This window comes from Plectropomus leopardus, chromosome 14 (genome assembly GCF_026936395.1).
Source record: "Plectropomus leopardus strain MGB_pleo_1.0 chromosome 14, ASM2693639v1, whole genome shotgun sequence".
NCBI classification, from domain to species: Eukaryota; Metazoa; Chordata; class Actinopteri; order Perciformes; family Serranidae; genus Plectropomus; species Plectropomus leopardus.
In genome coordinates this window covers 23,035,316-23,055,519 of record NC_142189.1, presented here as the reverse complement: position 1 = coordinate 23,055,519, position 20,204 = coordinate 23,035,316, and the positions used below count along the sequence as shown (strand labels likewise).

The 20,204-nt window shown below is 41.6% G+C and overlaps 2 protein-coding genes across 5 annotated transcripts in view; one reads left to right on the top strand and one right to left on the bottom strand.

Moving 5' to 3' along the window:
- Nucleotides 1-20,204, bottom strand: part of tfb1m (transcription factor B1, mitochondrial) — a 31,195-nt gene that overhangs the window by 2,539 nt on the left and 8,452 nt on the right. The window lies entirely within an intron of this gene.
- LOC121954165 (claudin-20) lies at nt 580-15,645 on the top strand. Of its 2 annotated transcripts, XM_088087469.1 has the most exons (3): nt 580-2,010; nt 9,923-9,973; nt 10,612-15,645. In XM_088087469.1, exon 3 carries the CDS (start codon nt 10,736-10,738, stop codon nt 11,519-11,521), a length of 786 nt encoding a protein of 261 aa, XP_087943595.1. In that variant the 5' UTR covers nt 580-2,010; nt 9,923-9,973; nt 10,612-10,735; the 3' UTR covers nt 11,522-15,645. The 2 variants fall into 2 exon arrangements, with proteins under 2 accessions (XP_087943595.1, XP_042357450.2); XM_042501516.2 differs by lacking the exon at nt 580-2,010 and having other exon boundaries at nt 9,373-9,973.

The following is a 20,204-nucleotide window of genomic DNA, read 5'->3' as shown; positions in this document are numbered from 1 at the left end:
TCCAGTTGCCACAGTAACACCTGTGCGATGGACCATAGAAACTGAGCCTCTCTCTCTTGTCTCTCCTCGTGTTGCTGCATCACCACTGAGTTTCTCAATACCTATGAGCCTGACTCACTGTAGCCCACTCGACTATTTCTACTCAGGGTGAAACCAATGCAGCATCAACATACAGTATATGGATCTAGGGATGGTATGTTACACAACCAGAGTTCATGTCCTGGTTGATGAGGGACTACAAACTACTACTCTACAGTCTTTCCACATACTGATAAGGGTGGGTGATGTATCAATTACACACACACACACACACACACACACACATATATATATATATATATACATATATATATTATTGCTTGCGCCACACTGGATCTATAAAATGACTGTATAGCAAACATCGAGTATGACTTGTCATTGTTTTTTTAATCCGCTCGGCACAAACACGATACGTCACTCACACTCACACTCTCTCACACACACACACACACACACACACACACACACACTCTCCAGCCTATTCAGGCCACCCTCTTCTGGGTGATGGTGTGTGAGAAGGCGAGTATTTTTTTTGTCTTCAGGGCTCTCGGCTGGCTCCAGGAAATGGCTGTGACCATTTCTCAATGATTTTCGAGTCTAAATAAATAATAATAATTTTGCAACCATGGAGAACCAGTCTAACATGGAAATTTTATCAATATATGAAGTAGAAAACTGTCAGTTTGTACGCTGCTGTAATGGTTTGACTTTCTGCTCACTGCTAAACGTTGACCGAACGCTTCAATTCAGCAGCAAAAATATCAACACTTCTGGCCTGAGAAGACGGTATAACAGCACCAGTGGTCTCACATTAATTTATTTCATTACAACAATACTTTATTTGACTTTATTATCAGAGCTGTTTATTTAGCTTTATAACAGCAATATCATATTTAAGTTATTAGTATACTTAGTATAACAGTTCTCTATTTAATTTTATCATAACAATACTTTATTTAACTTTATTTTAACAGTGCTTTATTATAGCCATACCTAATTTAACTTTTCTATAAGAATACTTGATTTGACCACATTTTAACAGTACCTGATTTCACTTTATTATAACAGCACTTCATTTACCTTTAGTGTGACTGCAGTTTATTTTGTAGTTTAGTATTTCAGTTGTCTGCAGTAGTTTAGAGTATATTTTAAAATACTGAGTTATATATTGTGTATCATAATATAGCCAAAGAACAATTTTTTTATAAGCCATGCCGTCCAGCCCTACTAAAATGCCCACTGTAGTTAAACCCCTGGTTGGGTATTACTGAAATAGAGTGTAGAGGGCTGGTGATGGTGGTAACATTAGCTCCAGTTCTTCACTAGCTGCTGACTCCCGATCCTTCCCGTGTCAGCCCTAAGCTGACATGACACACTGCTGAAGTAATCGTGCCAAACTTGGCAGAGCCTATCTTACTCTCACATCACTCCCTCTCTGACTTCCAAGCTACACTACACTACATCCACATGTTCTCCCTTCACACTATTTTTAATTCTACTTTCTTCATCTTCTAAACACCATAAGGGGATCAAGGAGGCTACTGCACAATCAGAGACTTTCTACTGTGTGTGGACCAATGGCAAAGCCAGACAGTGGGCAGCAGAGCGGAGCAGTCGCCTGTCTGTCTCTCCATAGTAGGTAATAGCCTTACTTCCCTCATGAGGGAGCACTGAGAGGGACTGTGCTCTGACTGGCTGAGCAGACTGACAATGGGGCTCCGAGGAAAACCATCAGCAGTGTTAGTCTTAATAATAATACATTTCATTGCCTTTAAGTGCTTTTTGGCTTTGAGAGCTTTTCAAGATGACTCTTTATATAGCAAGGGAAAAAAAGACATCTATACAAGCACCTGACGTCCATCTAAATGGAAAAATTGAGATCTGAAGTGGAATTGGGAGTTTTTTGATGGAAATACAAGCTGAGAAGACATACAACAGAGAAGACAGATGTTGCATAATGTACATGTGCAGGTATGTAAATGAGAGGAGACAAATGTCGTAAAGGCAGCAGGTGCATGAATGGTAATGTTACACAGCATGTTAACTTATCATTCAAAGGGAAGTCAAGCATGCAAAGACACATACCCGCAGACTTGTTCCCCCCTCTTACTCATACAAACACATACACACAAGCAAAATAAAAGGACATCTATTTAGCTCAACAGCCCTCCTGTTGAGACTATATGCCCTGCGGAGCTCCTCGTACATCCTTGAAGATTGTATTTCTGGATTGTGTGACTCACTCACTCACAGCTGCCTTTTGCTTTCCTCGGCTAGGGGCTGGCGTCAATAATTAGGGGAGGAAAACTAAAGTGGTCCGAGGACGCACAAAAGGATTTCTAATGAGCTGTTTAGATTCCCATTTTCAGCAAACAATTGAGGTACTGCTCAGGAGCACTTGTAAACCGCAGCACTATCTCTTATCAGATCTATAGATCCCTGTGTAGTCCAGAGATGCTTGCTGCTGGCTGCTTCTGAACATTCCTGCGCAGTGGCGTTTAATGGGACAGCGGCCACGGAGACTGTTTGTCTCAACAGCCCTGAAAGCTATGTGCAATAACATTGCAGAGAAAGCTTCACACTCCTGGGTCCAACCTTAGAGGGTTCGAAATAGAAAGGAGAAATAGAGAATAGAAAATGGAGAAATAAAGACTGTTATAAGTTTAATCTGTAAGTGCATGTCCTGTACAGCTGTTGGGTAAATCTCATGTTTAATTTTAATTTTTGTCATGTTTTACAAATGCTTAACACTGATTGACTTAATGGTTTATTTGCAGAGTCAGCGATGGCCTTGACTTCTTGATGATGAGGCCATTATTAATCCACAAACCCTATTCAGCTCATATGATGCTTTTTAAATAGAGGTCATATGACAGGTGTTTTCAATAGGCATTGAGGGCTGGGACTGCATCATTTGGTTTGAAACAAGATCCATGTATTAAGACAATCAATCCCTCCACCTGTCACATCAAAATGTCATGATTCTGGTTGGGATTTTTCTTTAATCTAAATTGCAAAATATGCTCCTATCAGTGCTTTGGTGATGCAAGATCAGACCACCATCTGTTGGGAAGAAGCAATAAAAAGGAATGTCTTTAATTTCACTCTCTGCTGGAATAATTAGGCCATTTATATTCTGCACTTCATGATTTAAGAGAGGAGCAAGGGGAAAAGTCGATATTGGGACTATACAGGCAGCAGCATTTCAGCCATCAGCTTGTCCAAGTCACTTTGCTCCTATGATTTATGTATGGCCTTGCTACACGGCTTCGCTAGGTAGTGCCACTGGAATATATCCTGCTCCCCGCCATTAATCCTTCCGCTGATAACCTCAACATGCAAGGAAACTCCGTCTTAAATCACATGCCGTCACCTGGGCCCTCCAGTGAGGTGCTTGCTATGAACAAGCCCCCCCGTCCCCACAACCCCTAAAATACTTTGCATCTGCTGGGTGATCCAGAAGTGGGGTAGTAGACTGACTTATTGACCTTATCTGACAACCTTAATATCTCACCCTTGCCCGCTAGCGCAACAAAGTAGGGCCAGGGAGCGCCGTGGCTGGCGAAAATAATTGGAGGCCAACATTACTGTCTTTAAGAGGCTGTGGGGGGCTCATTTTTTAAGCTAGCACCAAGCTAGTGATATCTTGGGAATTTGAACAACCTGAGGCAGGCACTGGTACCTACCATGTGTCAGGAATGAGGCTAAATAATGCTCCGCAGTTAGGCTCAATTTTGATAAGGAACAAACTGACTGACTATCTGAATGACAATGGGTTATATGGGTACCCATGAGTCTCCCGAAACTTGAGGAGGCTTGTTTCCTTTATTTTTTTTGGTTCCTGACAATAATGGTCCATCCATCCATCCACTTATCAAGTGACGGGTCGTGGGGGAAAGCAGGCTGAGCAATGCACTCCAGATGTCCTTCTCCCCAGTAAGGCTTTGCAGCTCCTCCTGGGGGAGGCGCTCCCAGGCAAGATGAGATATATAACCCCTCTAGCGTTTTTCTGGGTCTGCCATGGGGCCTTCTGCCAGTTCGACATACCCAGAAAACCCAGCAGGCTTCAGCTCAAATGCCTGAATGACCTCAACATGAAGGAGTATCAGATCCCTCTGGTTGTCTGAGCTCCTCACTCTATTTCTAGGGCTGAGCCCAGCCATCCTGCAGAGACAACTCATTTGACTGCTTGTGTCCGCAATCTCATTCTTTCGATCACTACCCAAAGCTCATGACCATAGATGAGGGTTGAGATGCTGATGGACTGATTAATGATTTTGCCTTCTGTCTCAGCTCTTTCATCACCACAAGTAATGTACTCCTTCAAATTTAAGCTGCATTTTGTCTTTTTAAAGAAAGGACAAACAGCCTAATTGAAGAACAATAAATCACTTTACATGTTTATTTAGATAACACATTAAAACAGAATTGTTGTGGAACGCAAAATGTTTACTTTACCAGTATTAGTCTGTGCACGTCTGATAGGTAGTAACAACAACTGTAAAATAAGAATCCAAAGTATATCAATATCTATCAGTCTCCAAACTGACATAGTTTTCCATTTTGACAACAGCATAATCGAACTCATGAAATTTATCTTCAGCTTTTGGCCACCTCTCTAAAAAAAAAAAAAAAATGCCCTTGCCCTTGCTCTTCCCCTCAATTTCTTTTCACAGGTGGCAGTGAGGATCATACATACAAAGCAGACAGAGACTGGAAGTGCTTTGATGGTAATCATGTCTTGAAGCTTGAACAGGCCATCCTATTTAGTGGTGGAAAATGAGTGAATCATTACCGCTAATTTGGCCTCTGAAATAAATTGTTATGTAGGGATCTATACTGAAGCTCGTGAAATTCCCCTTGCTCTGATGCTCTTGATCAGGCTAATCTGATTGGAGCTCTCTTGAAAATACTTTGAACCTGATTCTCTCTCTTATGTATGGTATACGAAACAATCTGATGAACTAACACCTTGTGCCTTCCTCTGCAAAATGAAGGTCTTACGCTGCTGATTCCCCTGGTAGAGCGTTTGAAAAGGGCAAAATATGACAGATCTCTAGGTAAAAGTCACACATCTGCTTTTGTCTGAGACCTTTTCTGACCCAGTTGGGTACAATAGGCCCAAATCTATATAAAGAAACTCGTGAGTTACTATATTACATGCATTTGACCTTCCCAAAGCTCAACAGGGAACTCTATTACTCCAGCTCTGCCCTGTGGTTCTCCAGCTCCCCTTTCCACCTCCGACATCTCTCTCTTGGTGAGTACTTGCCCAATGGCGTGTGAGCAGTAATTTGTCATGTCCCTCTAAGCATAACCAAGATGAGATGGCAGGAGCCCCAGGGCACCAGCCACTGTGCTACCTGAACCACCAACACTTGCGCTTACATAATGGCAGGTTCTCAGAAAGAGCAGGGGGATGGAAGAAAGCTATATACAGCCAGGGAATACAAGAGAGAAAAGCTCACAGCGATCCTGCAAAGGGGAAGAGCTGCATTAATCATGACAATACCTTGAGAAGACAACCTCCATTACATCAGTGGAGGGAGACAGCCTCTCGGAGAGGAGAAAGCAGCAGTCAATGCTGCTGAATATACTCGGCTGATGTTGCTTGAGGGGTTGGGGAGGAAGGGCTTTGGCTTCCTGTGCAGCCCAGTGTACTTCCCATGAAATCGCCCATGGCATGCACACGGGACATTCAAGAGTAGCCCTAGTGTTTGACAAGATCAGCTCCTAAGAGAGACGCTTTCGTCATAGAAAAACTTGAACTTTGCCCATAATGTGAAATTCACTGGACCAGTAGAACAGAAAATGGGGACAACATGGGAAAATTTGTTTTGATGAGATATTTGCAAAGTCATAAAGGCCACTCCACATCGTTCACTTGGGAGTCTTAATGGAGTCAGCCGAAGAGACTCTTTAATCAAGCCATGCCAGTAATTTTGTAACATGTCACAAGTGTTTTCCCCTGGACAGGTTTACACATATTATCTACGGTGAGACCGGACCAAGGGCCCTGCTCCACAACAAGATTGAATTGACAGCGACATCACAGTTATCACACAACACCTTGCATCTCCGCAGCGAACAAACTGCCTTTGCAAGACGATGAGCACGGAAACCAATTACGCAAGGGAGGACATAAAAGAGGAAATGCAAATTGAACGATAAAAGCCCCTAGTGTGGGCAAAAGGGAGCGTGGCTCGTCCGGCTGTGCCTCAGAGCTATGCTGCAAAAAAAAAAAGGCTAGAGAGCTCTGCTGTGAGGTGATAAAATAAAAGAGGACCACGCTTATAATAGCCTGCAATATCTTCACACATCACAGCATCACACATCTGCACTCACCGGGCGTATGTTAACTGCATTTTGCTCTTCTCTCCTTCCATCTTTTTCTGTCGTTTTATCTACTCCCTCTATAATCTATTTATTTATTTATCAACAACACCAGCATCAGCACTTAGCATCTCATCGGTTACAAGGAGACAGGTCACACACGCCATACTGTAGTGTGTCTGTGGAGAACTGGGAAATTTTTTTTTCCTGCTGCAGTGGCATCCCGCAAGGAGCCCAGAGAGTGTAGTGTTGAAGGTCGACACCAAAATCACACCGGAGGTAATGTGGTGTGCATCCTCCTGCATGCTGGTCAGATCTCATTTTAAGAAAAGGTCTCTTAGGGGTAGTTTACGGGGAAAACAATGGCTTGAGAGAGTACTGGGCCATATTTTACAAACAGATCAATAGCTAAACAAATCAATTGCTACCAACCTATCTACGTGTAATGGCTACACATCACTGTGGTCAATGCCCGGTCATTATACTGTAAGTGGAGGGATAGGCAAAATCATTTCCCGCAGCTGGTTGCTTTTGCTGATTTGCCCATGCAGCAAAATAATAGCAACACACATCTGCGTTTTCAAGGGTATCGGGTCTATTAGTTCTGTCTGATTTTTTTCCCCTTCTCTCTCATTTGTCCTCTTTGTCATTCATGAATCAAGGCCACCCTAGCCACTCCCTCCCTCATTGTATGTCCTCCACAGAGAGGAGAGGCAAGACAGGGTAGCAGCTGTGAGTTTTAGGCTCCTGCTGACTGACGCCTGATGAGGATGAAGCCCCGGGGAGGGTCAGTTTTGGCATGGTGGGTTACACATGAACCAACACATAAACAAACAAAGCTTTGTACAACACAGTTCTGACCAGCTCATCTGGTCGTAATGATAGCAGATTTTTCTTCTGTCTTAATTAGATTACTCTTCCCTGTTGGGTGGTGGGGGTATGTTTGGTAGTCTTATCAAGACTTTGCATCTTAGCTATTTCTTATCTTTAAACAGCAGCAGTATTGCATTATGATTACTGAGTAGCTCGGTGCTACTCACTAATGAATTTCCTTTTAATTCTTGGTTAGATTACATTACGAAGCAAGAAGAGTTTTAACTATCCTGAATAAAGTCTGAAGAAACAAATGTTGCTCTTAATAGCCAATACCTGTCTGAGAACAAATACCATAGTGAGAAACTTCATGCATTCATATTATGAATGACGTTGTCATTTTTGTCATTCTTTTTATTTTTTTGACATGATGGGAAGCTGGACATAACATTTTGTAATTACATTAACTTTTTGACTTTTAAAGGTACACTAATCAGGACTGTCAGATACTGTTTGTAAACACACTTGCCAACAAAAGTGAAAGTAAAAGCCAATTCCAGATACACTCTTGTTCGGCCTTTTGTCTCACTATATTTGGATTTCTTGGATGTCTTCTGCTAACATTTTGGCACCTGGTTGCTACCTTTAAAGAAGCGCTGACCTCATCTGAGCGCTGTGGGGGTACACACCCATAAACATCCCAAACACAGAAAATTCAAACAAAGGACAGAAGGTTCCTGTAGATAAATACACCGCCACAGACTCCTAGTGGGTCATACATTCATTAGTGATGATTGTGAGGAATTACCTTAGGAAATGGCATGGTGTATTTTGATGCATGTTGCTGTTATTTTCACAAAAATCTGTTCTCCAGATGGGCTAAATAAAGACTATTCACATTAGACCAAAATCTGTATGCTACTGTGCACTGTAAAAATATCATTTAGTACAACTTTTGATTTTAGCTTATGCTTAACTAGTATTGTGAAGATAGAGTGTGGTTTGAAAGTAGATAGCTAACAATGAAAACAGAAATGAAATGTAATAAGTTACAGAATTTTAGTAAGCCAACTGAACTGGAATAATGTGTTAAAAGGGACAGTTCACCCCTACAAAAAATCCAACATGTAGTGCTATTTATAGACAGACATTTCTTCAGCTGATATCTCCCAACACTCACACCAAAACAATCTAGTTAAATAAATAGTACTACAGGTAAAAGGAAAAATATGTATTTTTGATTTTGGGGTGATTTTTTCCTTTAACAATTGTTTTGTTTAAGACCGTGAAAAAACAGTTCTGATAAAAGCTGTTCACAGAGAATGCTGGGTAATGTTATAGAACATTACCCAGCATTGAATCCTAAAACCCAGAAATGACTTAGCATTTTAGTACCTCCAGTTTCCTCGTCTCAAAGTCAATGGGTTTTTTGAATGGGTTTTTGGTTAGAAAGTTTAAATACGACCTGTGGTTACCACAAGCTTAAAAGAGTTTCATGTTTTGTTCTACGAAATAAAATATATTAGTAAGTTCATACTAACTCAACAATAGCTTTTTACTTTTGGCGATTACATTTAGACTTCAAAAATCGTAACTGTGCAGTTCATAGGTAAAGATAATCTTGCTGACCAAAAATGTGCAATTATTATAAACATTTGTTTACCACAGAGCTTATTTCCTGCAATGATACAAAATCCAAAATGGAAAAATCCCATAGGCTTTTAAATGAGGACGAAACTAACTTCCTGGTTGTCCTACAGAAAAACATCATCCCCGGAGTACTCTGTTTCTTTAAGAGAAAGTAGTCCTGATAAAAACTACTGACAGAATTCTGGGAAATTGTAAACCTACTTTTAGAGTAGCTTGGACATTGTTTCTGTGGACAGACATATTTCTGCTTCAATTTGTACAAAAGCAAATAAAATCAAAGCCCTGTGAATATAACCACTACAAATCTAGAGGTAAGTTAGATGATACTGTTGTCCTATAGTTTGTGTAGACCGACTGCAATATATTAAAAAAAGTACAGACAGGAAAGCTAAGGTGCTGTTAGACCTAACCTATTCTGTGTTTCCTAACTCCCACTACCAAAATTGTTTTCCTGGATTTCCTGTATTTTGATGATTCACGGTGGAATTATTTATTTATTTATTTTTATCATGCAAATGGCGTCATGCATTGACCAAGATATGAAAAAACAAAACAAAACAAAACAAAACAAAACAAAACAATGGTAATGGTCAAATTAATTACTTAATTAGCCTAACCTTAATTAATAGCGTTATATTGGTCGGTGCACTCGGGAGCATTTTTAGTAATGTTCAGCCGTTTATAAAGTTGTTGTGAGGCAGAGACCGCTATCCTCCAGCGCACGCACGCACACGCGCGCGCGCACACACACACAGACACACAGACACACACCGGCGAGCAGAGAGAGAGAAAGAGAGAAAGAGAGGGAGAGAGAGAGAGAGAGAGAGAGACACAGAGAGAGAGAGAGAGAGAGAGAGAGAGAGAGAGAGAAAGAGCTAGGGAGAGAAAGAGAGAGAGTCGGAGCGCTACGGTTATTTCTCCCAGGCTCCGGCCAAGCCTGTGTGGTCGATGGAGCAGGGATGTCCTCTCTTACAGTGTTGCTAAAAAAATGGATGGCTTGAATGGACCCGTGATCCGGACTGGATTCTGCTGCTCGCCCCCTCATCAGCCTGCTGTCTTTTCAATGTGTGACTGTGTGTGTTTACAGGAATCACTGCGAACAACGTGACGCGTCAGCGCCAGCTCTGCACCAGCCAGGGTAAGGGATTATTTCAACATCGCTTTTTCTTTCCCCCTTGGTTTATAAAACAGCAAACAACACGAGTGAGCCTTTTGACTATTTTTTCCGAAGCTCGAACGGGCTCTTTGATTTGATGACAGAGAGCACATAATGCCAGCTGGAAGTCCGACAAAATAGTAATAAAACAGGTACATTCGCAAAGTTTAATTCTAGCAGCTGACAAAATTGCTTAAACTGGTATTTAACCTGAAGATAACGTTGCGTAAGTGTTAAAAATGTTGGCTTAGTTCATAAGGTAAACAGCAAAAAGTGGTAGAATATATAGTATATGAGTGGAGTGAGGGCACTGCAGCTTTAAGTCCACATAGCTATTGAGCATTGCAAATACCACAAACTCATTTCTCCCTCTCCAATAACAGCTCTATGGGGCTCCGGTAAGGAAAAGGAGAAGGCAGCGCATAGAAAATGCATACATGCACAACAACCTCGGCGTTTTGCTTACCTACTGTATAGTCAGCCAGCTCTTATCGCTCATGCTTCACGCTGCCCTTTGTTTCCAGCCAGAAAAGTCTGTGCTTGTGTTAGGTGAATGAGGGGAGAGGGAAAGAGGGAGAACCCACTCAGTTCAATTTCTCATTTCTGTCTCTCTCCTCCAGTCCAGTGGAGCTGCAGCTGAGGAGCTGAGGAACTGGGGATTTGACTGGCAGCTGGCATACCACTAAGGAAGGGGAGAGAGGCGGCTGGGCAGCAGGGTCTACGAGCCTAGCTGGTGCTGGGTGAATGCTGCCTGGCGAGGACGAGGGCTTAGGCAGCAGCAGCGTCAACTTGAAAGGGAGCATGGCATCCACGGGCATGCAGATATTTGGATTTGTCCTAGCACTATTGGGCATTATGGGTGCTATGGTGGCCACTCTGCTGCCCAACTGGAAGGTCAGCGCAGACGTGGGCTCCAACATCATCACAGCGATCTCCCAGATGCAGGGTCTGTGGATGGACTGCACATGGTACAGCACAGGCATGTTCAGTTGCACGCTTAAGTATTCGGTGCTTTCACTACCTGCGTACTTGCAGACTGCCCGCACCACTATGGTGCTCTGCTGCGTGATGGCTGCCATGGGCCTCTGTCTGGCATCCCTGGGACTAAAATGCACACGCTGGGGCGGTGGACGGCGCTCCAAGCGGCACGCCGCAATTGCCAGTGGTGGCTGCTTTGTTGCTGCAGGCTTTCTGTGCCTGGTGCCTGCGTCCTGGTTTACCAACGAGGTCATCACCAACTTCCTGGACTCCAGTGTGCCCGAGAGCAATAAGTTTGAGCCTGGAGGTGCTGTGTACGTGGCCTTTGTTTCAGCAGGATTCCTTTTTGTGGGGGGGTCCATCTTCTGTATGTCCTGCTCGGGGAAGAGGCACGGACCCCAGGACCTGGTCCTGCTCCCTCCCCCTGATAAGCTGCTGCTCCAGCAGCAGCAACAGCAACAGCTGCTCCAGCAGCAGGAGCTCCAGCACCAGTACTGTTCTCTCTCCCCATTAGACAATAAGACTGGCTACAGCCTGCAGGACTATGTGTAATAAAGCAGCGCTGTATACGCTACGGCTAAAGGGAGACGAGCCTGAGGGGGATCCATTGCGGCTTATGCTACACACCAGGCTCCACTCCAAATGGAGGTGGAGAAAATGAGAGAGGAGGGCAACAACTTTGAATTTATTTCCCCCTCTCCTCTATCTTGCTCTTCTTCCCTTTTCTGTTTTGCAAGCACAAGCAGTGGAGGTATTCCCTAAGCAGCGCCTTGGAACAAACAGTATGAATGTGTAAGGAGCCAGAATAAGGTGCTGCAGCATCGGAGGAAGCCGCTAACCAAATGCAGACATCCTTCATCAGTAAATCACAGAAAGAGTTCCCCGGGGAATGGATTAAGCAAATAAGGAAGACTTCTGTGTAGATTTTTTTTCCTCACCAAAGGTTTGAATTGAAAGAAAAAAAAGCAATCATTTAGCTGCTATTTACAATCGTCTGGTACCCCCTCAATTGACAACACAGGCAATATAATGCCTGAGAAACCTTTTCATAGCAAGCCATTGTAGTTTTTCGTATACCTATCCACGAGAATGCTACAGAGAATTGATTGAAATAAATAGTCATATTTTTGTTAGCTACTAGAATGATGTTGATATTTTGCCTCTAAAGCATGCTGTGTGGAGCCTGTCTGTGAATTAATACAGCGGCATGCCTGGTAGAAGACTGAGACATAGCCACAAAATGCCTGTGCCTGAAAAGCTGTAGAAACATTACCCTGCTGTAACTGTTCAAAGAGGACTGTCAGGAGGAGTAGATGTGGACTGCTGGGCTGAATATAAGATGGAAAATGCAGACAAACAGTTGCCTGCTCCTCTCTCTGCAGGTGGAAACATGAGAGCGATGGAGAGAAATTGATAGAAAGAGATTGAATCCTTAAGCAGAGTGGACAATCTGATGCCCTGTTTTTAGATCCCCATCCTGACAAAAACATACTGCCTGTAAGTAGCAGCCACCCATCCTTATCCATCTACCCATCCCTGCACGCCCTCAGACATGCACACCCACACACTTCCTCATGCTCTTGTGTGTGTTTGTGTAGACGGTAAACACTCAGACACGCCGGCTTTTTGCATGTGCTTTTCACTCCTGTCATCCTCCTCCGCACTGCCATGGAAACAGAATGCAGCATTCAAATATGTGTATTGTCTGGGGGTATGTGCATGTCAGTCAGTGATTTGAAGTTGTTTAGGGGGGCATCTTTTTCTCTAAGCGTGGCTCCAGAAGCTTTAATCACAGCTTTTGCTCACACTACTTTCACTAATCCCCTTTATTACCCAGTGACATGAGGCAGCATCCCTGGTACATGGTCAGAGGTTTGGGAAAACACTCTTCCTCGCTGCCCCCTGCTATGGTGGCTATACCATGCTAGTAGACTCACAGGGATGAACGGCTGTTTAATGGTGCAGTCGCAGGGTGGCAAAGACAAGCAGAAAAAGAGAAGCTTCTTGAGTCATGGTTGACTGGGTGGCTGTGTGGCAGGCAGCTAAAAAAGGTTTGAGTCATTCTCCATATGTGACTTGTTTTCCAAGTGCGTCAGCAATGCGCATATGCTACCAGTCTACACCTGCAGAAGGTCTCAGTGTCTTAGATTGCAGCCACTTGACTATGCCACCCTTCCTCTTTTCCCTACCGGTCACTCTCTTTCATTTTCTGTCCTGTTTGTGTCACATGTCACATGGATGTGATCGCTGACAAGAGAAAGCTGATGCATGTTGAAAGCATGGCAGCCCCAACACACACGCGTGCATAAACAAAACTCCCACCTACTCACATGTCAGTAGCACTGTTACGCTTACAGGCAGTGATGTTCCAGAGTGTGTCTACTCTTTACTGAGAGAGGGATATGTGAGGTTTTCATGCTTGAGACAGGCCTTGGCAGTGATGTATAGAACTGCACATTCTCTCCTTCTCTCTCATAAACATGCAGCTTCCTGGGGGAAAGCAGATGGCTAAGCCCAGCTCGCCACCTGCAGGCTGCTGCCGGCACGCCACGGGCATCTCTGTGGGCTCCACTGCCGGCCCTGGCAGCCCTCGAGGGCCAGGTTTCCACCCCACCCTGACTTACCCATCTTGCCCAGCACAGACTATAGCCGACAGAGCTGGCCCCCTGACAATAACTCACTGCCCAGGCACCATAACCAATGCAATAAACAAAGAAGAATGTGCCATGTCATCAACTAATACCGACACGTTATGTGTTTCAAGAATGTGCCAAAATCGTCTCATGATGACACTTTTTAATTCTATCTGGAGTTCTTTCTGTTTATTTTTTTATTGCGTTGTTTGTACGTGAATTATACATCAGCAAATGTTTTATGGATTTGTGATTTGTTCTGCCAGACTAAGTCTCAAGTCAACTAGATGCTTGTGTACAGTCCAGTGCAGCTTTCGAGGGTTATTTTAAATCCTCTTCATTCCTCATTTCCCAAAGCACAGCAAGACTTCACCGGGATGAGAATTTCATTGGAAAGCGTTTTCTAAATGAGAAAAATGTTATTTGTTTCAGGAATTCTGGTTCACTGTAGGTCTGTGACAACTGTACACAAGTATCTAGGCTTTCAAGGTGTTTGTTTTCACTGAGGGATCAGGATTCCCTCAGACTGATTCAATATAAAATACAATATCATATTCATACCATATCTTCTTTATAAGAAGACGACTCAGTGCACCTTTACATTATTTGACAGCAGTTTGTTTCAAACGGCTGAGCATTCCAAGCTCCCTGGACCAGTACAGATACATAACATTAGTGGCACTCTGGAGAAAAAGGGAACAATTTCTGTCTGATGGAATTCAGCAGGATAATAGGAGCTAGAGATTTCTCTTTTTTGTGGCTGTGCAGCTTGATCATCAGCACGCAATTTCATTAGCTTATAAATGGCCAGAGTGCAAAGTGACAAGGTCCTAAAAGTTCTGAAGAGTTACAACTCTCCTGCATATACTGTACCGAGACATTTATTTATCATTTTGATAACTGCAGCTTATTTTTGTGGATGCTTTAGCACTTCTTACTTTGCCAGAGCATATTTGTGATGATTAACAGTCCACAAGTTCTGATACAGTTGTCTCAATGTGCTTGTGCAAGTAGTTCTATTTTTTACCAATAAAACTATTTTGTGAAAGCAACATGCCTGCTGTATGTGGCCTGCGTGCGAGTCTTGTGTGCTTTTACGTGTGCGGATGATAAGGACGGAGATAGCATTCATCCTCCTGCCAAATCTACAGATTGTTGGATAGTACAGGCTGTGCTGAGTACAGCAGGCAGGCTGCTCATACGCAGCAACCAGGAATACAGCAGGATCAGTCCAACTGAAATATGCATCCATAAAACATTACTGTGTGGAAATGGGTTTTGAAAACGGAATTCTTCTTTTAATACCACATCCAGCCTCTGCCAATCACTCCTCACTGAGATGATAGCAAAGACTATTAGATAAATGACTTATGGGAGTTATCTCAGTTGTCAGGTATATCTGAGGAAGAGTTATGAGTTTACTGACAACAGGGTACAGGGTTTCCAGGGTCACTGGAAACCTGTTAAAGTCATGGAATTTCACAGTCTCATTTACGAGGCCTATATCATTAGTAAAAATCATTGACAGTTTTGAAAAAGTCATGGAATTTTGTTGAGTCTAATGATTTTTTTTTTGTTCCGGTAATCTTCCAGAAGCCAGTGCCAGACTCATACATTTGCTCGTAAAGCTATTGTTTAATAAAGAGCGATGGATTGACTGTGGCTGTAGTCTGAAATATTTGAGGTGAATATGAACATAATCAACTATAAACTATAATAATCAACTATCAGAGGCTGGAAAATGTTGCTGATGTAATTTTCTTACAATAATTAGTGTTTGGAGTAAAGACTATGATACAGCTCTGTACATGTTATACATTGTGATACATGGTCATGGACAATTTATTATGGTTCCTTGAAAAGTCAGGGAAAAATTTGAAATGTTGACTACGAAAATATGCAGGAACCCTGCATGTACGGTAGCTGCTGATTAAAGATGACAACAAAAGAAGAATCACACATGCAGTAAGAGTTTGTGTTTCACAGACATTCATGTAAGGGCCAATCAGATGACTGATTATTATATGCTAGTTAGGTAACAGCAAACTGCTGTACAAATATGAAATAAATAAAAGTAATTAATAAATATTGAACAGTCTGTTCATCAGAGCACTGAAGAATTGAAACGATTAGTTGATTATTTGATTGATCGACAGAAAAATAGTTTGTAATTATTTTGACAGTCAATTATTATTTGAATCATTTTTTGTGGCAAAAATGCTAATCAATCACCACTTTGAGCCATTTAATTGTGAGGATTAACTGTTTTTTGTCTTCTGTGATTAAAAACTTGACTTTTGGGGGGCTTTGAGTTGAACAACAGCAAACATGTAATGAAGGGGGCTAACGATTATTTTCATTATTGATTAATCTGCCAGTTATTTTCTTGATTAAACATAAGTTCTTCACTCTATAATATGTCAAAAAATGATAACAAAAATGTTGACCAGTGTTTCCTATAGCCCAAGATGACAATCTAAAATGTTTTGCTTTTTTCCGCAACCCAAAGATATTAAGTTATCTGTCATACAGAAGTAAAGAAACTACAAAATATTCGCATTTAAGAAGCTGGAATCGCTTATTTTTTTAAATTACTTAAACTGATTAATGGATTATCAAAAAAGTTGCTGATTAATTTCATAGTTAATTAACTGTTGCAGTTCTACTTTGATGACATATTTGTAAGCTTTAGGAAACTGTGGTTAGCATCTTTTGCTATTGTTTGATATTTCCCAAATGAAGAATCAAGAGAATTCTGCAAATTATTCAATAATGAAAATAATCAATAGTTGCAGACCTACTGGGATTTTTTAACTGTCAATGTCCAACTCTGGACATGTCTTAGTAAAAAAAAATTAAATGTTATGTGTTTGTATGAAAATGCATATATATATATATATATATATATATACATATATATATATATATATTGTTTTTTGGATATATTAAGCTCACAGATATTAATATTAGTACTGGCCTTAAAATCCCATAATGATTAGGCTTCAGTCCATGAAATTCAGGAACTGAATACATGCAAAGGCAGAAAAATTATCTATAAAAAAGAAAAAAAATTTGAAACAAACATCCCATCCTGGGATCCCAACTTGCTGCATGAAGATGTCTTCAGCGGAGCTCGTTTCAAATCAGAATACTGTACAGTGTGTTTTCAAACTTTAATATCTCTGTCATATACAGTACTGTAGCCCTCATGCCACAGATGGAGCGCTTGTTTAATAGTTACTTTCCAAGTGAATCTGAGCTCTCATTACAGCTGATTGGAGCCGCAGCAACAGCGACTGAGCGAGGATGTGCTTTCCTGAAACAAACATGGATTATTCAAGGCTCTCTCTTATTCTCCCACTCCTCTTGGTTATGCAGCGAGAGTGCAGATCAAATAACTACTCCTCTCGTGGGGAAACGCTAATAAGATCTGCTCCTCTGTGTATTTAACCTACATTTTCCATCAAAGGCTTTCACCCTGAGTTGCCGCTATGACAGATCTGGAATGTGAGGGGAGGTGAGCGCTTGTCAATTTGAGACAGGGGTTAATCATGCGTCAGGCTTCTCTTTGAACTTTCCTGCCACGTCAAAATTCGCAGATTACTTTATTGACCTTCTTGACCAGCGAATAACCTTTCCAAAGATCAACCGCAGAAAAAGAAAGACAAGGCGATGACTGCGCACAAGAAGTTATTGCTCTGTACCGGTCATGCTGGCAGACACAAAGACTGAGACGGATATCAGAGCATGTTAAGGAGCTGTCGCACCATCGCTCACCAAAACTCCATTAGCGATCACCACATTGCTCAAAATACAGTGAGCGCCCAAATCGCTCTAATGTGTCACCAATGTGCTGTCTTCGTTTTGGATAGCCATTATGCTCATGAAGGTTCATACTGGAGATATAATGTGGTCATCAACGCAGAGGGAGAATGACCTTCCTTTGTTGCTCTCCCCAGGTCTCTATGCTCATGTGAGGCTGGGGGAATAACAGCAACGACCTTGGCTGAGCAGTTAACTGCTGAGAAAGGCAGTAAATGCTATGGAGATGACAAAAGGGGCGCTTGTAGGAAAACAATACACTCTGACAGTTCAAAGGAGGCCCTTTAATATTTCAGCTTTCAATACGGGGCAGGACGCGTCGCTGGGAGAATTTGGTAAGCTGAAGGTGAGCGAGGCTAAATGCTGGAAAGGTGTTGACACGGTTGGTTTTTTGCAATCTATATCTCTCCTGAGGAAAGTGATCGCCTTAGAGATTATTGTATTACAGAAACAGCTTGATAAATCTGTCACTTAACCCTTTGAAACCTGATTAAATGGGTTTGATTTCTTTTAAAAACACACAAAAATGTGCAAATAAACCAAGTAAAAAAAGACACAAGAAAATTACCTGAAAAAAAGACGGGGGAGGGTAAAATATATATATATATATATATATATATATATATATATATATATATATATATATATATATATATATATATATATAATTTATATATTTTATTATATTTTTTCTGTTACACATTTTTAAATTATAATAATTTTAAATATAGTTCTCTGGACATTTTCCCCTATTTTTGGAATATTTTTCTAATAATCCTCACCTCTTTTTGAAACTATTTATGTGGCAATTTTCTTGTCATCTTTCACTTATTTCTCGCAATCTGTGAAATGTTTCTTGCCACGTTGGTCATTTCTTTTTTGAAGAAAACAAAACAAAACAATTTGCTCAGGTTTCAAAGGTCAAATATCTTTTGAAAAGCATCTGAACGCAGCACAAGAAAGCTGATGCTGATTCAGGTTTCAAGGGGTTTAACTTTAATTTAGCCGACACTTTATGAAAACTATGATTTTTTTTAGTCTGACATGTACAAATTCTCATCAACACACCCACTAAATCCAACCTACACCTTCCGTTCTCCAAAAAAGCCTGAAATTAAGCTATGAAATCACAGTGCATGAAGTTTAAATTAGAGCGTTCAAATAACCCTTCAAGTTAATAGCTTATAGATTGATGCTGCTCTTTGTGGGGAGGCTTTTTATACCGACTTCATTTGTTATCATTGCATCATAGCACTGCTGGCAATTTACTTATTTGAAGCTGACCTCATTTCTTTGGGATACAGCCAAGGTTTTTAGCATTATTCCTCAAAATACCTGCTTATTCTACCAGCATGCTCGCTAACTAAACAGAGCTGAATTTGCTAAACTCCTGAACGCTGACTCTGAGCGAAGCCGGCACAGTTTTTTGTGAGACGGAGGAATAGATCTCCGGAGATGTTCATAAGCCAACTCTGCCAACCTCTGCATTTTGTTTAAGGAGAGAGGAAGAAGAGGTGTTGGAGGGTATTTTTAGCTTTTCTTTACCTTGGGTCTGTGATATATTGAGACCAAGCCTTTGGGCGTTTACCGTGCCGGCACAAGTCATTGAAATAACTTTGCCCGATACTCTTGATACCACGTTTGACCCCGTTTGCTAGATAGGAGTAGGCTGAGATGAATTGTGTTCCTGTAATATGTGTGGCGGGAGGTGAGAAAGCAGTGCGGGCCCTCTGAGTAGACGCTCGCTCTTACTGGGCCACTTCAGGTCACCGAGACGATATCCATCACTGAGCCTACCACTGCTTTACACTGGAGTGTGGCGGGTCACATTCAACAAAAAAATCCTGAATTCAAAGGATGTAATTATTTTTAGATCTGATACCTGCCAACAGATTAGCCATGGAAAAAAATAAACTAGAATTACCGCCTTGTGGTTGTATGCCTCCTCGCACCAGTCTAGTCACATTTAAAGTTTACATGTACTGTATGTGTGTGAAAACATGGATACTTCACACACACCTTTCCCTCAGCAGCACAGAAGATCTATACAGTCAGCACTTTCCAGATTAGTGTCACCAATTACAGTATCAGGATATGACAGTGAATAATGACCAGAAAAATGTTTTGGCAGAACATCATGATGTCACAGTGAAGGTGACCTTTGACCTTTTGGATAGAGTATGCCATCACACAGACATTTGTGTGAAATTATGTCATAATTAGCGAACAAACTCTCCAGTTATGGCCAAAAACATGTTTAACGAGATTCCAGTGACCTTGACCTTTGAACACCAAATTCTAACAAGTTCATTCTTGAGTCCAAGTGGACATTTTTGTCAAATTTGAGGAAATTCCCAAAAGGCCTTCTTAAGACATTGCGTTCACAAGAATGAGACGGATGCAAGGTCACAAGGATCTTGACCTTTGACAACAAAATTCTTATCAGTTTATTATTGAGGTAAAGTGGATGTTTTTGCCAAATTTTGAGAAATGGTGTTCTTGAGATAATGTGTTCATAAGACAGATGCAAGGTCAAGGTGATCTTGAACTGTGGCCTATTGCCACCAAAATCTAAGCCCTCAATCCTTGCGGCCACGTAAACGTTCGAAAAATTTCCCTTAAGGTGTTGTTTGGATATCACGTTGACAAGAATGCTTAACTTACGTACTTACGGACAGACAACCCGAAAACAGAAGGCCTTGGTTATTGCCAGCTCTGAGGCATACAAATCCTGAATTATTATTATTATTTTAATACTTGAACTAGCAGCTAACACCTTG